Genomic DNA, 17,403 nt, shown 5'->3' with positions numbered 1-17,403 from the left:
TCATCGAGCCAGACAGGCCAAGCAGCAAGCGACCGCCTATCAGCTTGAGCCTCGATTCACAACAAATAGATCTGAGTTTTCATAGCCAGGATATGAATTGGAAAGTAAAAGCAAGAATTCAAGCTGTTTATTTGTAGCAGGCTTTGATTAAATGGCGTTGGCGAAAGAACTTCTTAATCTACTTGATTACTATCTTGATACAGATACTATAACATGCATTGTCACGGATGCGGAGAAGTGTGAACAATTTCGAGCAAAAGTCACGGAAATCAGACTAGATGATACGACAAGGTAATTACATTTTCTATATGTGCTTCTCCTGCGACTGATGTTAACCTACATATGTATTCTCAGACCAGCAATTGGTGAGAATTCGCAGGTATGGCAGACAATGACCTCTACCATACATAAGCTACGTACCACAAAGGTCAGCTCTACAGCAGAGCAAGTACGCTTGAATGCAGTGATAAGGACAATTATGTCCCTAGTGATGAATTTACTAGCAGGCGGAGAAGCGGTACAGAATCAAGCGTATGGCTGCTCCTATAGCTTTTTTTTCGGCTGCTAGATGTTTAGTTAACATATGTTATAGGATGATCTACACGAAATCAGAGTTATTTGATACTTTAGATGACAAAAGAATAATAGATAGTAAGCATCTGCACTCAAATGTTTCATTCACATGTCATCAAGATGGTTAACACAGTCAAAATCAGATGGGCTGGCTTTGTATTGCGTACGAGCTCTCGTTAATTTGGGAGCAGCCAATGATCATCTGAAGGACAAACTCTGGCCCGATTTTCTTTCTCGTTTTAGCTCTGAGTCTATTGATAGAATATGCAATTCTTTTGATCATGATGGATACGCCGCGTTTTTAATTTTTGTGGTCGGATTTTTGGGGACTTCGGAAGAGAGAACGTAAGATGCCTTTTGATTTTTGATCACGCAGAAAGCTCACTAACCACCCGTCCTCACCAGATCTTCATTTATGAAATGTGACACCGGTCGCTCTATCTATTTGCGATTTATAGCAAATGTCGATTCCTGGATGGAACATACCGGCGATCAGAATTTTGACCTTATGTACGCTATAACACAGGCTCTCATCCGGTACGGCTATTTCCCGGATTTATTCATTCTTTGCAGGGATCCAACTGAAAGTCCTTCCGAGACTCAATTGGTTCTTTTGAAGCTATTGGATGGGTACCTCTCATCTCCGAAAACGGTCACGGTGATCAGTCCGGTGACGGCTATTAATGACATCGAGCTGTCTCAACTTCTCTATAAAGATGCTTTTATGGAGATCAGCAAACCGTTAAGTGTACAAGTTATGACCAAGAAAATTGAAAACTCTTCTAGCGAACGTATTGCAGCGTTTGCATTGGTTGTTATGGAATGTTTGACGTGTTTATCTACTCTGTCACAAGACGTGAAAAATCTTCTTGTTGAACTTGGCTGCGTGACTGAATTTCTTGATTTATTGAAACGGGCTGATGAGCTTATCCCGCGAAAGACCTTGAAAACCAAGCAAGATAGCGAACAGTCGAGTTCTAAGTGTTATGAGTTTCCTAATTTGAAGCGGCAGATTGTGGAACTCCTTTCGTACTTGGTCGAAGGTAATAAACAGGTGCAAGATCAGATTAGAACCAGCGGAGGTCTTCCGGTGATATTATCTCAATGCAATATTGATGACAATAATCCCTGTGAGTAATTTAACGTGAAACTTCTCTCGTTTGAGATTATAGTAAGACTAACAGTTTGTTTAGATATTCGAGAGTACGCTATATTATTAATAAAAGGTCTTTTAGCTGAAAATACAGAGAACCAAGAGTTTGTCGCGAGTTTGGAGGCGCGGGAAGCGGTCAGCTCTGACGCTCTCCACGAAGCAGGTTATGAAACCTCGATAATAGATGGCAAAGTTTCTCTTCGCAGGCGATAGAAAGCTTAACGTCAATCTTGAGGGGTTATGGAATGCTTAGCCTGTGTATTATGACATCACGTTGAATACTAGTTCTGGGTAAATTTGTGTAACGATTTTTTCGTGATGATAATGGAAACCACTTTTGATTATTTTGGTTTTGAGAGCGATCCACTTATATGTTCGACACCATCCAAAAAACAAAACGGAAAAAAAAAAGAAGAAAGTAGTAAATAACAAGACGCCCTAAATTTCCAGATCTTGACATCGCCACGTTGCCGATAGCATACTCTTCACGTAATTGACTTACTTATCAACAACACCTTCAGTCGAGTGCACAGTCGGACGATTCCAAGTTCGAATGTGACCAGAGTGACAAGTAATAATCAGACAGTCTTCTCTAAAGTGTATACTTGAAAGTGGGTCCGGATCAACTTGTTTAGACTAATAAAGCATTAATATCAAAAAAAAAAAAGAGTAGCATACAATAGATAAGGAATGTATGACATACCATGACTGGTGGAATGATTGGAATACTAGCTTTTGGGGCCGTTGGATGGTGAATATCTTCGTCTTCAACAGCAACAGCGTTTGAATCCGAACGAGTACGTCCAGATCTAAGAGATTGAAGATCATGAGTATTTTTGCTAGTAGTGCTATAACGACTAGATACACTTCCTCGGTGTGCGGTCTATGTAATAAAAGTCAGCAAGTCAGCATCTCGCATAATTTAAGTACAAAACAGCTAGTACTTACTCCACGTGGCCTATGCAGTGATTTTACTGAAAAATCCCAAAGAAGTAATCGGCAATCATCGCCAACACTTCCAAATCTATAAACGCGTTCATCACATCTCCAAGGGTCAAATGCGACTGAACGCACAAAAGACTGGTGGCCTTGACAGCGGGCAACAAGAGAGCGAGAAGAAAATGACCAAATTGACACAAGATCGTCTTGTCCTCCAGTCTGCAATAGAAATTAGATTGTTAAAAGTGAGCATAATTGGACTGAAAGTTAGGACATACCAAAATATAGCGACCATCGGGCGACCAGCACACGCATAGTAAACCGCCATAGTAGCTGCTGAACACGTCCACTAATCTGTAGAACAGCAAATAAACTATTAGACTCTTTGAAAATTTTCAAAACCAGTGTGATCTCACCTCTCTTTTAAAAAATCTATAATCTTAAGATAACCGTCCTCCGAAACGACAGCTACATGGGTGCAATCCGGAGAAAACGCAAATGCAGTGATTGGCTTCCTGGATACATTCCAGTATGCCACAGGATTCTGTTTCTGCGCTCGCTGATTACCGTGTATACTCTTCATAACTTGAAAACCATCTCTAGAATCTTTGCGCTCGGCATCGGGGGCTATTCCGTTAAGGTCTTCCAGGAAATTGGAATCGTCTTTCTCTTTATCGTAAATAACAATTGAACCATCCATATGACCAGCCATCATTAGATTTTCCGATCCGGGAATCCATTGGATATCGATACAAGCAGAGTTATTGATTGCGCCCTATTTGAACAACTGTGAGCTTCGTCTGCATGTTTTTTCTAGTAAAGCCAAGTAGACCTACGTTCTTATTCAATCGGTTGTAACGAGTACTCATCGGATCATACCATATAATGTCTGAAGAAGAAAATCCCATAGCAACGTCAATATGCTGAGAGCTTCTTGTGAGCTGATTAACGTCATGGCAAATAGGATGTGCCTTTGTGAACAAAACTTTGCTCAGTGGTTCATGCTATGACTAGTCAGTTTGAGCAACTTAGATACGGAAGAAGAAGAAATAAAGATACCTTTACTGTAGGGGATGCATAATCCATCCAATTAAAAGATCGATTGATGTTTGCAAAGTAATACAAGTCCTCAGAATGCCGTTCACTGAGTCGTTTGGCAAGATGCTCATGAGGCGTAATGCGAGATACGAACGAACTGTTACTTTTTGCCATATTATTTTTTGGTTTTCTTTTCTTAGAGTCCTTTGCTGATGAAGGCGGAGACGCCACAGCGTTTGCGAGAACCGCGCTCAGCGCGGTAACATTAGCATTATTCTCAGAGTCGATGTACATTCCAAACTGCGATTGCGAGGCATAAGACGACGGCATTGCACCGCTCATTTTAGATGTGCCACTCGTTGACATTTTATCGCTAGCAGTGTCGTCATAATCCGCAGTCGATCCCAATGAAGACCGAGTCTCGGCGACTGATAGCTGGTTCGTCGAAACCGGGTACATACCCGGAATTGAGTTATTACGGTATTTGATACAGCAGAGCGATAGCTTGACACCAGCGGTGATAGGAACAGGAGCAGTCGATAGAGGATTCGGGTTGAGAATTGGAACTTCAGACGGATGCGGAGGTGGGGTAGCAAGATGGATGTCATCGCGAAGAGTGTACTGACCTATGGCACAGGTTAAACAAGGGCACAACGCAATAAAAACCAGATGAGACATTTCTGGTAGTAACAGACCGAGCAATTAAATCAAGAGACATACCTTCGCCGGTGGTAAACACATATTCCTCGCCAGTAGGAAACTTAAGAGTGTTGTGGGTATCGAGATTATTGTCTCTCATCTGCGATAGGGCCGCAACATACGCCGGACTGCCGACCGGGAACTTCGGCGGCGGAGGAAGCACAAACATTGTTTCAGCAGCAAAGAAGAAAAACAGATATTACGTTCGTAGCTGACTAGATAGAGGTGGAGAATGGACAAGAGCGGGGTTGTGGGCAAGACAGAGACACGAGAGACGATCGAGGGCTGCGGAGAACGGACCTGGGGTCGCTCACTCGGCTTGCCCCAGACCCGCTTCAAGCCAAACTGAAAATCACGTGTAGTTAGTTTCTCACAATTTAGTCACTGGTTAGTCAGAGCCACAGAGATCTAAGTTTGCGATTCGGCGATAGTATATTGTCTAATATATAAGTATATATATAGATAGACGGATTAAACCAAGATGTCATCCGATGTTCGACTTGTCCTTTGCGGCGATGAAGGTGAGAACGTTTACTTTTGGCGATTAATGCTACAGACATATCAACTAACTGCGGAATGGTTAGGCGTCGGCAAGTCCAGGTTCGTGGTAGTAAAATCAAAAATAGTCGCTTGTTTACGGAACTGACAAGTATTGACAGTTTGATTACCTCATTTGTGAAGGAGACATTTGTGCCAAATCTACAGTCTGTTTTACCGCCTGTATCCATCCCTCCAGAGTTCATGGCAACTGTTAGCAATATGACAATGACGATTGTTGATACCTCCTCGATGCCACAAGACCGACAGTCACTTAACCGGGAGATAAGACGAGCCAATGCCATTCTGCTTGTATACTCTGATCATTATACCTCGGAGCGGATCCCTTTGTTCTGGTTGCCATACTTCAGATCGCTGGGTGTCAACGTATGAGAAGGTTTTATTTGCGTTTTTTTAGAGAAATATGCTAACGAGAACAATACTTGCAGGTGCCCGTCGTGCTGTGCGCAAATAAGTGTGATCTTGCTTTAGATGAAGACTCCAATGAGCTTATATCAGAAGAAATGATTCCAATAATGGAAGAGTTTAAAGAGATCGAATCATGTATTCGAGCGAGTGCTAAGGTGCATTACAACGTGAACCAGGTATTTGATGCTCAGTCTCGGTTTCTACATATATTTCAGCTACCTAACATGGTCTTAGGCTTTTTATTTGTGCCAAAAGGCTATTGTGCATCCCATTGCGCCTCTGTTCGACTCGAAGGAACAGAACTTAAAGCCACCCACTGCGGCTGCGTTGCAACGAATATTTTGTATGTTAGATATATTATTGTTATATTAGCTCTCACCTGACAAAGATTTGTTTTTTTTTAGTTTTGAGTGACCGTGATCAAGACGGATATTTGAATGACAAGGAAATGAGTGACTTGCAACAGAAATGCTTTGGGAAGAGTCTAGATCCGTTTGATTTACAAGAGATAAAGACAATGATAGAAAAAGCAGAACCTGGAGATGCCACAGATGAAGGGATTTCAAAGGAAGGATTCATTGCTTTAAATAAGATTTTTGCTATTAAAGGACGACATGAAACAACATGGGGTATACTTCGAGCATTTCATTATACTGACAGTTTGTCATTAAGTGACAAGTTTTTATATCCTCGGTTTGATGTGCCTCAGTATGCAAGCGTTGAGCTTAGTCCAGTAGGATACAGATTTTTTGTCGATTTGTTTTTACTATTTGACAAAGATAATGATGGTGGATTGAACTCCAAAGAGCTAAACTCGTTATTTGCGCCTACTCCAGGACTACCAGAGTCGTGGGCAAAATCACAATTTCCAAAGACGACGCTCTGTAACGAGGAAGGTTATGTTACTTTGCAAGGATGGCTTGCGCAGTGGAGTATGACTACTTTTCAAGATCACAAGACTACGCTTGCATATTTGGCATGGCTAGGATTTGAATCAGGGAAAGGAGCAAAAGGGTCAACGACGGACGCGCTAAAAGTGACGAAGCCGCGACGACGTCGAAATACGAGACCTAAAATCGGACGAGTGGATCGCAATGTGTTTAGCTGCTATGTTTTAGGAGCTTCTGATTCTGGAAAAAGTTCGCTTCTCGACAGATTTCTCAACCGTCCGTTTTATCCGCTGTATATGCCGACGATCAAGCCTAGGATAGCGGTCAACAGTGTAGAGATGCAAGGTGGGAAACAATGTTATCTTATAGTGAGTGGAGAAATCATGATGGCTATTGGTGTAGGCGCATATGACAGGCTAACCGCAAAAATAATGTAGCTCGAGGAGTTGGGTGAGCTGGAACCAGCAGTGCTCGAGAATCCAACGAAACTCGACGACTGTGACGTGATTTGCTATACATACGACTCTTCAAACCCAGAGAGTTTCCAGTATATAGTCGATCTGCGGGTACGAAAAAGATTTGGATCTGCTTCTTGTTTTGCTGTTGTTTGCTGATGCTGTGGCTTATTATTTTTTTTTTTACAGGAACGATATCCTCAGCTGGACAGATTGCCGGTTGTATTTGCTGCGCTCAAGGCGGATCTGGACAAGCAGCAGCAAAGATGCGACATACAGCCTGACGCATACACTCGAGAAATTGGACTTTCTGCGCCGTTGCATGTGAGTTCGGCGTGGACGTCGTCGCTGTCGGAGCTGTTTGTGCAGCTGGCTGAGGCAGCGCAGTCGCCGAGTACGGCCACACCAATGTAAGTTTAAAGAGTTTAAAAGTGCTTACATATTATGTTTTTCACAACAGATGATGCTAATGACGTTCTGCAATACAGACTGGAGTCGGAGGAGAAGGAGAGTCCGGTGGTGCCGCTTGTGCTTGTGTCAACGGCACTGGCGGTGGGGGTCGTAGTGTTGGCATGGATGTTTCGAACGAGCAATCGCGATTCGTCGTGAGTGTGAGAATACATAGTAATTCTTAAGGACTTGTATAGTGTTCATGATTTCTGAGCCGAATGCGCGCGTTCGGAGCCAAGCAAAGGAAGGAGGTCCCAGTCCCGGTCGGGTGCCTGCACACGTAGGTGCGGCGGGGCAGAACGCGCCGAAAGGGAAAGATTCTCATCCACGCGTTGATGCTCATCGTCTTACGCGTGTTTTCCCGAGGATTGCTTGGATTCGGAACGGTCGCCACCGCGGATGCAGGAGGCTAGGGGTTGGAAGAGGATGGGGACATGGTTGAATATGTGTAGCATTAGTTATTAATAGTATGATTAATGAAGTCCTACAGACTGGTTCTGCTATTGTTATATTAATGTGATAGCAGTTGGCCTGAAAAAGCTGGAGTTGTGATCCGGTGGAAAGTGTGAAAGAAAAATAAAATAGGACCATATAAAATAGAATCAAACAAAATAGATTAAAATAGTGGGCTACCGCTGCCGTTTTTGTTCAGTGGCGGCGAACTGGTCTTCGTGGTTAGGGCTAATTTATTGGGACGCGCTCTCTTTCTCGCACGATTCAGAGGCAGCGATCGCTGCTACTTTTTCTTTTCTCTTGCTTCTCTTTCTTCTTCTCTACTTCTTATCTTTACTTCTTAACGTTTCTTATCTTTCTGCTTTTTGATCTGGTTTACATCTTCTTATCTGTTCTGCCCCAGATCACTCGTCTTCTCACTCCCTGCGACATCCGCGGCTGTACTCCACCTACTCTATTCTACTCTACTTGACTCGAACCTCTTTGATCGGTCACCATGAACATCCTTCAGCGGACCAGCAGTTCCTTATCCTTCTTCGACATCCGGTACGCTTGTTTTACAATTTGCTTCTTTCTCTCTTGCTCCTGCTCCACCCTGCCATGCCAGATCTGACATGACTTATGCCACCGCGCACGCGTCCATGTCTATTTCTGGCCCCTGCCGCCTCTTTTCTTGCAAAGCTAATATCTCTTTTTTCTCTTTGCAGACTATATTCAGCTGATCGAGATGTCATCATTGTTCGCGGTAATCCTGACGAATCTGCCGGTGTGCTACTGAAAGGCTCCGTCGTACTCAGTTTCCTCGAGAGTGTCAGTGTCAAACGCATCTCTCTACGTCTATACGGCACAATCCGCATGAAGTATGTCTTTTGTCTTTTTGATCATTACTATACTGGATTGATCTCCTCTCTATGTCTCAGTACCTTGATGTAAGTTGGAATTACAAACTGACATTGGATTTAGCTGGCAAGAGACCGTCCAGAGTGCGCGTGGTCTGACGCAACGCAACAACCGCTACGACAAAGTGGTTTACGATCATACCTGGAATTTTCTTGACTGGGAGGGCACAAAGAGCACAAGCCATACTATTGGCCAAGGTATATAGATACTACTAGCACCTTTTACAACAGATCAAGCTAACGAGCAGCGATCAGGTAATTACGAATATCCGTTCGAGGTTATTCTTCCTGGCTGTAAGTACTTCATTGATTGACCCTCTATTTCGATAGAATACTAACCCGGGTGCAGCCCTCGTCGAGTCCATAGAAGGTCTCGATGGTGCCTCTGTAATTTACAAAATGAAAGCTATTGTCGAACGAGGTCGTTTCGCCAACAATTTGATCAAGAAAAAGGTACTGAGGCAAACTACGTTAACCCATACCGTCGCTTATCTACTAACATGGATCGTCGCAGCATATTCGCGTCGTGCGAACTTTAGGACCCGAAGCTTTGGAGCTGTCACAAACTATGGTAATTTTCTTCGTCATTCTAATCGTTATCAATACTAATCTTCCAAACCTTAGTCTATAGAAAATGTCTGGCCCAACAAAGTCGACTATTCAATTAGCATACCATCAAAGGCCGTCGCAATCGGCTCGTCTACTCCCATCCACCTACTTCTCCAACCATTACTCAAAGGATTGCAATTGGGACAAATCGTGATCGTCCTCAAAGAGTACTATACTTTGCACATCCCACACGGACCCGGCCATGCGAACGTGCGTACAGTTGCTCAAGTCACGATCCCGGCGCCCACTATCCCAGAAGGTGATTTACCAGAGTCTATCTGGACTGTGGATGATATGTTTCCTATTCCACCAAACCTGACCAAATGCACACAAGATTGCGACGTTCCTGGTCATATAGAAGTGAGACACAAACTCAAGTTTGCCGTTAGTCTTAAGAATCCTGATGGACACGTCTCTGAGCTGCGTGCATCGCTCCCAATTGCTCTTTTCATCTCTCCAAATGTGCCAGTCTCGGAAGATGGCGAAGGAATCTTAATGCAGCCTCTGAGCGACGAAAACGAAAACTCTGCACCACCCCGATATGACGATCATATCTATGACAGACTATGGGAAGATATATCAAACTCTGGCTGGAATTCCCCGAGTGCTAGTGGTGCAAACACGCCTCACATTAGAAGTCGAAGAAACTCCGGCGAGAACGCTGAAGCTCTGGGAATGGCTTCCATGGACGCTCAGCGCGCACAGCTACAGGCGGGACTCAGTGCATTGGCTTTAAGTCAGGCAGACGCAACAAATTCGAATGGACACAGCGCGTCTTCGTCTTACGGCGCTACCAGTGCTATGGATTCGTATTTCCCGTCGCGACATTCAGGAACTGTAACTCCGCTAGGTTCAATGACGCCTCTTCCTAGCTCGAATGCTGATGGCACCATTGGATTTGTAGGTCTTGATCAAGCCCAGAACTGGCATTTATCGCGCGGTGCATCACCGATGGACTCGCCACTTCATACTCCAGTCGATCCTGAAGATAAGCGATTGACTCTCGAGCTAAATTTTAGTGACCTTTCAAAGGTTCCTTCATACATGACTGCCATACGCACGCCACTTCCCGAGGACGGACCGACCGGATTACCATCATATGCAGATGATCAGGTCACTAGCGCGCCTTCTTCTGCACGGTCGTCGGGCCCACCTTCAAGAGCATCCTCGCCTCCGCCCACTTCGCTATCGCGCAGCTCATCTGCTGTCCAGCTCAACAGTGGATCCAGAAGTCGCTCCCATTTCTTTGACGATGCGGCGAGACGACTCAAGTTAATGCAGGATAGGGATAAGAAGTAGATCGATTATAAGATGGTAAAAGACGAACCACTACATTTATAGATTCTATACACAGATAAACATATATTGGGCCAATTTGATTGATCGCGTAGTCGCCAAACCTTTTGATACATTTGGTGCTGTTTTTGTGACTCTTTCATTCGCAGACTGAAAGTGAGGTTTTATGCTTGGTGTCTTCCTACGCAGAAGAAACGGGGACATATTCTTTTGGCATAGCATCTAATTTGAAAATGAAATCATCAAGCTGTAAATTGTAAATAGCATAAAACCAGCGATTGAACTCAATAAATCTGATGATTCAGTTGAGTAGATGTTACAATTAAAGTTTAAACATCTCGGGATTAAATTATTTTCTGGAGCTCATCGCCGACAACATAACTTACAAAAATCTCGAGTAGCGCAGTCTTTAGGAGCCACCGTCAACTCAGGATATGAGATCAAGATAAATAAAATTACAATATGAATTCTTTGGCTTTTGCGTCTCGTCGGCGACTGCCGCATGCCGGTAATTTCTGCTGGCGCACGAGAAATAGCTGGTCAGTCTCAAGAAGCTCTATTACTTTGAGGCGACTGCGAGTCGCAATTCAGCAGTCTGCGAGAGAGTTATCAAATATCGATATATTTTGTATCGGTAGGAGGAATTATGCGACTGAGGCTGTTGAAGTACAGACTGGATTTGGGCAACCAACGCATGAGACGAGACCCCATATGCTCAAGCAAGGTGAATGTACGACCAGAAACTTCTCTGCGCCTACAGATTTAAGACTAATATAGCGAATGAAATAGTGACTCCAGGTATTACTGCATTGGAATATCACCTGCGACGGGCCAGATTAATTGAAAAACTACCTGTCGGCAGCGCAGCAATCCTCGTGGGTAATGAAATAAAGTACCGATCCGGTGCTGTATTTTACGAATTTCATCAAAACCCCGATTTTTTCTACTTGACTGGATTTAACGAGCCACTTGCTGTTACTGTTATTGAAAAGCCGGTAGAAGATGATTACGTGTTTCATATGTTTGTACAGCCTAAGGATGAGAAGAAAGAGTTGTGGGAGGGTCCTCGGACAGGCGTACAAGGTGCCATAGATGTTTTCAACGCTGACGAGGTAATTTTTTCATCTGTGGATACAATTTCAAAAGTCCTAACAAGTTATAGGCCGGTGATATTGCGCACATTCGCAACTTTCTCGGCAAAATTATCCAACGCTCAAATACTCTTTACCTCGATATTCCATCTTCGCCATCCCATGTATCAAGCTTTTTCACTCCCGCCGCTAAGCGAGCAACAACAGAATCGAGTATTCTAGAAATGATTAAAGCAACAGGCAAAAAGGCCAATCATATCAAACCGTTAACACCAATTGTGCAAGACCTTCGATCAGTCAAGTCTGAGGCTGAATTTATGGTCATGCGCGAAGCTGGTCGGATCTCGGGACGCGCGATTACAAAGGCTTACGGGAAGAGATTTACTAAAGAGGCTGACTTAAGTGCATATCTGGATTATGCTTTCAAGATTGGTGGTTGTGAGAAGCCTGGATATGTCCCCGTCGTTGCGGGTGGAAAGGTAAGTCATTTACGGCCGAGAGTTGTCGAAAGATGATGCTGACCTGTTTTCATAATAGAATGCTTTGGGTATTCATTACACTAGAAATGATGATTTATTAATGTAGGCTTTGAGAGAGATTATCTCACATTTGTATATCAAAGCTAATCTCAATTTAGTGACGGAGAAATGGTTCTGATAGATGCAGGCGGGGTAAGCTTATTCATAATGTTTTTCATCATCATACATTTTTCATCATTATATAATTTTGGTCTCGCTGATTCTGACTTTTTTATGCAGCAATACGGCGGTTATAGCGCTGACATCTCACGAGCATGGCCTATAAACGGCAAGTTTACAGATCCACAGCGCGATTTGTATCAAGCGATCTTGAACGTCGAAAAGGCCTGCATCAAATTATGTACGCCCTCATACTCGCTTGAAAGCATTCACCGTGCATCAGTCGAGTACTTCGCCGTTGAATTACGCAATATCGGACTCAGCACAAGTATGCACGACCTGCAGTCTATTTTGTACCCCCATTACATCGGCCACCATCTCGGCTTGGATGTGCACGACTGCCCGACAGTGTCGCGACGTAGCCCCCTTAAGAGCGGTAATGTCATCACCATAGAGCCAGGAATCTATGTGCCTGCGGGAGATGATCGCTTCCCGCGACATTTCTGGGGTATAGGCATACGCATTGAGGATAACGTGTTTGTGGACAGAGACGGCCTGCCGATAGTGACGTCCGTTGAGGCCGCAAAGGAAGTTATTGACGTAGAGGCAGCCTGTCAGCGGCTGTTGGAGTAGCGCTGTTCATTCGCATACAATAAATTTCATTTTCAAGCATGTACTCTCTGATAATTGCCAGTTTGAATCGAGAATATTAGAATACTTACTAATAGATCTCTAATACGCGATGACTGGCGCGTGTGCACGGACCAAATACACGTTGACGCGTATTTAACCTAACTCGAATAGGGAAAGCGCGTCAGAGCAGAGCCTCAAGGCAAATGCCTGTCAGTCCCTGTTCCTTTTCTTGCATTCTTGTTTTGGCACCGCAGATTTTGAACGACCAGGATGGGCCTCTCTTTGCGAATCAAGACAAAGAATCCAGCTGGACTTACTTTGTCTCCGCTGCCGGAGCAAGCAAATCAGTTATCTTCTGGGAACACGCCTTTGCGGTCGCCGGACATGCCAGAAACACTGGTATTTAGAGACCTCGACCGTTATCCGCGCATTCAACAACAACAGCAACAACAGCAACAACAGCAACAACAGCAGCAGCAAGACCTTGATATGAATTATAAATCTGCTCAGCTACCAGGCAAAAATCAGATAAATAGCCAACCTGCGACCCGAACAATGCCTCAGTTCCCACGTCGCCAGTCCTCGGTTCGGACCGCAAACCCCTTCTTCCAGCCTCGTTCAAATTCAGACTCCTCCGCCAGCTCGTTCCACACACCTGAGGCTAGTATTGCGTCTGACCGCAGCGTCGTACTATCCCCCGTCTCTCCTTCCGAGCCAATGTCGGCTACTTCTTCGGCATCGTCGGAGGCAATGCCGCTTGAGGCGGTGAGAGTCCGCGTTGCTTCGCATGATTCTTCTCCTCGCGCGATCCGCATCTCGACCGCATCGATCCCGCCCGCTGCTGTGTCTCCAAATTCACAAACTTCGGACGCGCCGGCATCTTCGTTGTCATATTCATCGTCCTCTCCCATGTCAGCTCGATCTCGTACTTACGAATCCTCTGCTTCGCTGCCAACCTCCCCTGCTCCATTTGATGGTATTGTTTCTGGGTCAGATGCAGGTCGTATTGATTTGTCTCACGAAATATACGTCGATGATGACGAATACGACGTTTTTTCCCCAAACTCCAAAGCGTCTCCATCGACTGTCAAAAAGCTGGACGCATTTCTTGATCGTACGCAGACTCAATTCAAAAAGATTCATATGCCTGCAAATATCAAACAAGTCTCCGCAGATACGCTTACGTCATTAAAATCTATAACCCCCAGCGGTAACCATCGATCGCTGGCACAGTACAATTACGACCTAGTCGAGACACTGCAGACTGAACTCAGGCTAGTCTCAGTCGAGCTTGCAACGTCCATCAAACGAGAAATAGATCTCGAGTCACTTTTAGATCAATTCGCGACTGTGAACGACGACCCAGCTGACCAGGAGCCCGTGGCTGAGCTATCGGACGGAAGTTCTTCGATAAATGACGATGACGAACTTGACGAGTCGGCTCATGTGTTGCGACGTGCCATGCAGCCCGGTTTAGAGAAGATCCGAATATTAGAGAGGAGACTTCGTCAAGAGCAGCAGGAAAAAGCGCAAATGCGACTTGATTTTCAGAAATTAATGGATTCGGAGCGAGAGGGTCGTCGGGAAGCCGAAGAAAAACGCAAAAAATTAGAAGAGCAATTAAAGGTAAATTGTTCTTTTCTTCATATCTCTTCGAATATTGGCATTCTAGAATAGTTCTAACTTTTCGTGTAGAGCAAATCAAAATCAGGCAAGAAAGACGCCCTCGTGATTGCTAACATCGAAGCAAATGAGACTATCAAGTCTCTTGAATTAGCTCTCGAAGACTCTCAACGCAAGCTATACAACGAGCGTATGAACTCACAAAATCTTGAGTACATGCTCGCAGGTATCAGAGAAGAATTGCAAGATATCTCAAATAAAAGTCCTTCGGAGCAATCCGTTTGTGCTCGATCTTCAATTTCAAGTTTAAATTCGATGCAGAGGTATCAAGCTTATTTGCATCGTTCGGCTTCGCAGACCAGCTCGAGCAGTTTTAGTGGAAGAAGGTCACCTCTGGCTGCGATGACTGATCCCGACGAGATGAGAACTCGGATTAAAGAGCTTGAATCTCAAAAGAGTGCACTTCAAGATGCTCTGCGTTCATTAAAGGAGAGGCACGAGCTCGAGACCAAGCACAACGCAGATAGAACGAAATTACTGCAAAACCAGCTACACCGTCAGCGAGACGCGTCAAAGGCAATCACCACAAGACGATTCACGCATGAAAAAGACTTGCTACTTCTCAAAGACCAGATTTCTGTGATGAAAACGAGACTTTCTAGTGCTCAGACGGGTAAATTTTCACTAGAGAAGGATTTACTCGACATGAAGCAACAGTTTAAAAATATATCAGCTCAGCATGCTGAGTCGCAATCACGAGAATTAACTCAAGTTGACGCATTGTCACAGAAGCTAGTGGCTGCCAAAAGTCAACAGAAACAATCTTCAATGTTGGCAGAAAGCTACCGATTAGCTCTACATCAACTTGACCTTGAGCGACAAAAAATGAAGGACGAGCATGTGCGGTTGACTAGCTCACTGCACAACAATTCGCAGAGACTATTTGAATTCTCGTCGCAGATTCAAAAGCTAGTTGAAGATAATCATGCATTTTCGTCGTCGCCTTATTTAGGAGTATCATTGCTTGATCAAGTTAAGGTGTCAAGTTTGAAGAATTAATTTGGAAAAGGAAGCTTTTTGTATTTATGGTGTTTGTATTTTTCAGTTCTAGAAATCTTGATTTCATTGCATCTAAAGCGTTGTTGGCACTCGGTGGTTTATTAACTGCTTGAATCTATATCTACTCTACAATCTCGATACATTCTTTTGTCGAATACCAAGCTCATTGATGTAGTAATCCCCAAAACTGGCAGAATATCTGACCTCGGCTCTATCTACCTCTCGATCTTTCATCCATTTATCTGTAACCTTTCCCAAAAACTTTGATACGAAATCAGCAGTTTTGACCGGTTGTTCAAAAGGTAATAAATGACCCGCATCTTCGAAAATAATTAGTTCTGCGTGCTTGAGAATCTCCATCTTTTTATGAAATCGCATAGATACATCTGAGAGACCGCCAGCAATAAATAAAATCGGAACTTTGACTTTATCGAGTTCGTTAAAAACTTCTGATGTGTCTGGTCTATGCAGCGGTATACCATCAGGGTCGCTATTTGGCTGAACGAATACGTAAATTTCTTGAAAACGAGTGGTAGTAAGTGTAACTGCGTCTGTTTGCATAACTTGTGGGTCAGGATATGTTGGATATAATGGAGTAGGCAATTTTCTGAGTCCATATTTCTAAGTAATTTGATTAGCCTGAGTTAAATAGGTACAAAATTGGCACAATTGTCTTATACATACAAGCCAAAGATCAAAGACCCTGGGATCAAATCTGTTATACATTTGCTTCTTCAGGAAATACTCTTTGGCGGCTTCTGAAGAAGGCCATACATCTTTCCTGTGTGAAGAGAGTTTTGCAGGATACATACAAACTTCATCTGCGTCTTCTTTCTTCTCTATTATGGGATCTAGCCCTATGAGAGCGAAGAATAGAGACGGATATATAATCGAAAGGTGGAATAATATCGCACCACCGAACGAGTGACCAATTGCTACCACCGGAGGAGGAGGAGCCAAGATCTGTAACATTAAACCAATATCTCGTGATGTGTCTAGCCAGGTAACTTATTTAAAAACACACCATTAGCTGAGATGATCTCATTCACAAAGTGTCCAGAATACTCACAACTGTCGCCCAGCTTCGGCTCGTTTAATACTCCGGATTCTCCCTCATTGACAACGTCTGTGATCACAATATATCGTATTCTGAATCCTGCACCCTCTGATAGAGTCAAGAGATCGACAAAGAAAGCCTCATACAGTTCCTACCGGACGTTTGGTAAGTATGACAAGCACAAACGTAAAAAGAAAAAAGATGTACCTTCCCAAACCCATTGGCATGTGCAGTAACTATTGTCACATCTCCCGTCTTTGGCTCTAAATTGCTTTTCGGTCGATATATGTTGGCTGCAACGACTAATCGATCACTATCGGGGTTCTTCACCGCGTGTGTGTTTGTTCGCGGAGTAGCTGCTGGAAACACGCGCTTTTCAATAAAAAATACATCAGATGCCGATGCCATTGTCGACAACGTATTTGTATGCTATTATCAGATTGCTTTCGAGCGTGCGAGCGAGGAAACCCGGCCTTTTATTTTGTGTAGTGGCTGAGAGCCCATCAGTCCCAACGAACCCCGCGTTCTCGGCAGCAAACTTGCCGACGCCCCGCCCGGAGTTCTCTTACCTTGACAACATAGTCAGCATTTTATACTTCTTTTCTACACCAAGTATCTATATTGCAGAAATTTTAATATTTTGTGTTTCACCAATAATACCATTTTTTATTGCTATATTTGATTAATCTGCTCATACAATTTCCAAAAGCTCAGTTGCAGACACTGCCACTGACAGAGAACAAACAACTAGACAAAATACACATTTAGCAACTTCAAGTTTATCTGGTTAAAGGTAAGCAAGAAGATGAAAATACCTTTATAATGGTCGACACGGGCAGTTGTTCTAGTAGCTAGTTATAATGGGCAGATCTCGCGACCGTG

General features: G+C 43.9%; 7 protein-coding genes across 7 annotated transcripts; 5 read left to right on the top strand and 2 right to left on the bottom strand.

Moving 5' to 3' along the window:
- Window positions 1-28: 28 nt before the first annotated feature.
- V2V93DRAFT_364381 (spinocerebellar ataxia type 10 protein domain-containing protein) lies at window positions 29-2,082 on the top strand. The gene is made up of 6 exons (XM_066908832.1): window positions 29-291; window positions 355-531; window positions 593-651; window positions 717-918; window positions 979-1,703; window positions 1,767-2,082. Exons 1-6 carry the CDS (start codon window positions 152-154, stop codon window positions 1,937-1,939), a joined length of 1,476 nt encoding a protein of 491 aa, XP_066767985.1. The 5' UTR covers window positions 29-151; the 3' UTR covers window positions 1,940-2,082.
- Window positions 1,764-4,774, bottom strand: V2V93DRAFT_123637 (WD40-repeat-containing domain protein). The gene is made up of 8 exons (XM_066906783.1): window positions 4,424-4,774; window positions 3,725-4,329; window positions 3,502-3,669; window positions 3,082-3,440; window positions 2,944-3,019; window positions 2,675-2,884; window positions 2,430-2,609; window positions 1,764-2,362 (listed from the first exon to the last, which is right to left on the bottom strand). Exons 1-8 carry the CDS (start codon window positions 4,569-4,571, stop codon window positions 2,225-2,227), a joined length of 1,884 nt encoding a protein of 627 aa, XP_066767984.1. The 5' UTR covers window positions 4,572-4,774; the 3' UTR covers window positions 1,764-2,224.
- On the top strand, window positions 4,743-7,751 carry V2V93DRAFT_364372 (EF hand associated-domain-containing protein). The gene is made up of 9 exons (XM_066908831.1): window positions 4,743-4,923; window positions 4,987-5,002; window positions 5,062-5,326; window positions 5,389-5,544; window positions 5,603-5,711; window positions 5,773-6,626; window positions 6,696-6,824; window positions 6,903-7,123; window positions 7,202-7,751. The coding sequence occupies exons 1-9, from the start codon at window positions 4,884-4,886 to the stop codon at window positions 7,320-7,322; spliced, it is 1,911 nt and encodes a 636-aa protein (XP_066767983.1). The 5' UTR covers window positions 4,743-4,883; the 3' UTR covers window positions 7,323-7,751.
- A 74-nt stretch (window positions 7,752-7,825) lies between these two features.
- V2V93DRAFT_364366 (uncharacterized protein) lies at window positions 7,826-10,674 on the top strand. The gene is made up of 7 exons (XM_066908830.1): window positions 7,826-8,162; window positions 8,324-8,476; window positions 8,580-8,713; window positions 8,771-8,809; window positions 8,865-8,968; window positions 9,030-9,086; window positions 9,140-10,674. The coding sequence occupies exons 1-7, from the start codon at window positions 8,113-8,115 to the stop codon at window positions 10,421-10,423; spliced, it is 1,821 nt and encodes a 606-aa protein (XP_066767982.1). The 5' UTR covers window positions 7,826-8,112; the 3' UTR covers window positions 10,424-10,674.
- Window positions 10,675-10,807: 133 nt separating this feature from the next.
- On the top strand, window positions 10,808-12,823 carry V2V93DRAFT_364360 (peptidase M24, structural domain-containing protein). The gene is made up of 6 exons (XM_066908829.1): window positions 10,808-11,150; window positions 11,210-11,532; window positions 11,583-11,990; window positions 12,049-12,092; window positions 12,149-12,182; window positions 12,270-12,823. Exons 1-6 carry the CDS (start codon window positions 10,883-10,885, stop codon window positions 12,780-12,782), a joined length of 1,590 nt encoding a protein of 529 aa, XP_066767981.1. The 5' UTR covers window positions 10,808-10,882; the 3' UTR covers window positions 12,783-12,823.
- Window positions 12,824-13,027: 204 nt separating this feature from the next.
- On the top strand, window positions 13,028-15,629 carry V2V93DRAFT_384293 (uncharacterized protein). The gene is made up of 2 exons (XM_066912214.1): window positions 13,028-14,408; window positions 14,478-15,629. Exons 1-2 carry the CDS (start codon window positions 13,053-13,055, stop codon window positions 15,462-15,464), a joined length of 2,343 nt encoding a protein of 780 aa, XP_066767980.1. The 5' UTR covers window positions 13,028-13,052; the 3' UTR covers window positions 15,465-15,629.
- V2V93DRAFT_364357 (alpha/beta-hydrolase) lies at window positions 15,511-17,016 on the bottom strand. The gene is made up of 4 exons (XM_066908828.1): window positions 16,729-17,016; window positions 16,534-16,672; window positions 16,149-16,471; window positions 15,511-16,085 (listed from the first exon to the last, which is right to left on the bottom strand). Exons 1-4 carry the CDS (start codon window positions 16,927-16,929, stop codon window positions 15,591-15,593), a joined length of 1,158 nt encoding a protein of 385 aa, XP_066767979.1. The 5' UTR covers window positions 16,930-17,016; the 3' UTR covers window positions 15,511-15,590.
- Window positions 17,017-17,403: the final 387 nt, after the last annotated feature.

Source organism: Kockiozyma suomiensis (assembly GCF_038497685.1).
Source record: "Kockiozyma suomiensis strain NRRL Y-17356 unplaced genomic scaffold V2V93scaffold_2, whole genome shotgun sequence".
Classification (NCBI taxonomy): Eukaryota; Fungi; Ascomycota; class Lipomycetes; order Lipomycetales; family Lipomycetaceae; genus Kockiozyma; species Kockiozyma suomiensis.
The sequence above is the reverse complement of the archived record's forward strand: the minus strand, read 5'-3'. Positions and strand labels throughout refer to the sequence as shown.

Coding starts and splice junctions, on each gene's coding strand:
- V2V93DRAFT_364381 (XM_066908832.1), top strand. CDS start 152: ATGGCGTTGGCGAAAGAACTTCTTAATCTACTTGATTACTATCTTGAT. Junction 919..978: donor GGGACTTCGGAAGAGAGAAC/GTAAGATGCCTT, acceptor CGTCCTCACCAG/ATCTTCATTTATGAAATGTG. Junction 1,704..1,766: donor TATTGATGACAATAATCCCT/GTGAGTAATTTA, acceptor CAGTTTGTTTAG/ATATTCGAGAGTACGCTATA.
- V2V93DRAFT_123637 (XM_066906783.1), bottom strand. CDS start 4,571: ATGTTTGTGCTTCCTCCGCCGCCGAAGTTCCCGGTCGGCAGTCCGGCG. Junction 3,441..3,501: donor ACAACCGATTGAATAAGAAC/GTAGGTCTACTT, acceptor TTGTTCAAATAG/GGCGCAATCAATAACTCTGC. Junction 2,610..2,674: donor CACTGCATAGGCCACGTGGA/GTAAGTACTAGC, acceptor TTTATTACATAG/ACCGCACACCGAGGAAGTGT.
- V2V93DRAFT_364372 (XM_066908831.1), top strand. CDS start 4,884: ATGTCATCCGATGTTCGACTTGTCCTTTGCGGCGATGAAG. Junction 6,627..6,695: donor GGAAACAATGTTATCTTATA/GTGAGTGGAGAA, acceptor AAAATAATGTAG/CTCGAGGAGTTGGGTGAGCT. Junction 6,825..6,902: donor AGTATATAGTCGATCTGCGG/GTACGAAAAAGA, acceptor TTTTTTTTACAG/GAACGATATCCTCAGCTGGA.
- V2V93DRAFT_364366 (XM_066908830.1), top strand. CDS start 8,113: ATGAACATCCTTCAGCGGACCAGCAGTTCCTTATCCTTCTTCGACATC. Junction 8,163..8,323: donor TTATCCTTCTTCGACATCCG/GTACGCTTGTTT, acceptor TTCTCTTTGCAG/ACTATATTCAGCTGATCGAG. Junction 8,477..8,579: donor TACGGCACAATCCGCATGAA/GTATGTCTTTTG, acceptor CATTGGATTTAG/CTGGCAAGAGACCGTCCAGA.
- V2V93DRAFT_364360 (XM_066908829.1), top strand. CDS start 10,883: ATGAATTCTTTGGCTTTTGCGTCTCGTCGGCGACTGCCGCATGCCGGT. Junction 11,991..12,048: donor CCGTCGTTGCGGGTGGAAAG/GTAAGTCATTTA, acceptor TTTTCATAATAG/AATGCTTTGGGTATTCATTA. Junction 12,183..12,269: donor TTCTGATAGATGCAGGCGGG/GTAAGCTTATTC, acceptor TTTTTTATGCAG/CAATACGGCGGTTATAGCGC.
- V2V93DRAFT_384293 (XM_066912214.1), top strand. CDS start 13,053: ATGGGCCTCTCTTTGCGAATCAAGACAAAGAATCCAGCTGGACTTACT. Junction 14,409..14,477: donor AATTAGAAGAGCAATTAAAG/GTAAATTGTTCT, acceptor CTTTTCGTGTAG/AGCAAATCAAAATCAGGCAA.
- V2V93DRAFT_364357 (XM_066908828.1), bottom strand. CDS start 16,929: ATGGCATCGGCATCTGATGTATTTTTTATTGAAAAGCGCGTGTTTCCA. Junction 16,472..16,533: donor GCCGAAGCTGGGCGACAGTT/GTGAGTATTCTG, acceptor TTTTTAAATAAG/TTACCTGGCTAGACACATCA. Junction 16,086..16,148: donor GGGTCTTTGATCTTTGGCTT/GTATGTATAAGA, acceptor CAAATTACTTAG/AAATATGGACTCAGAAAATT.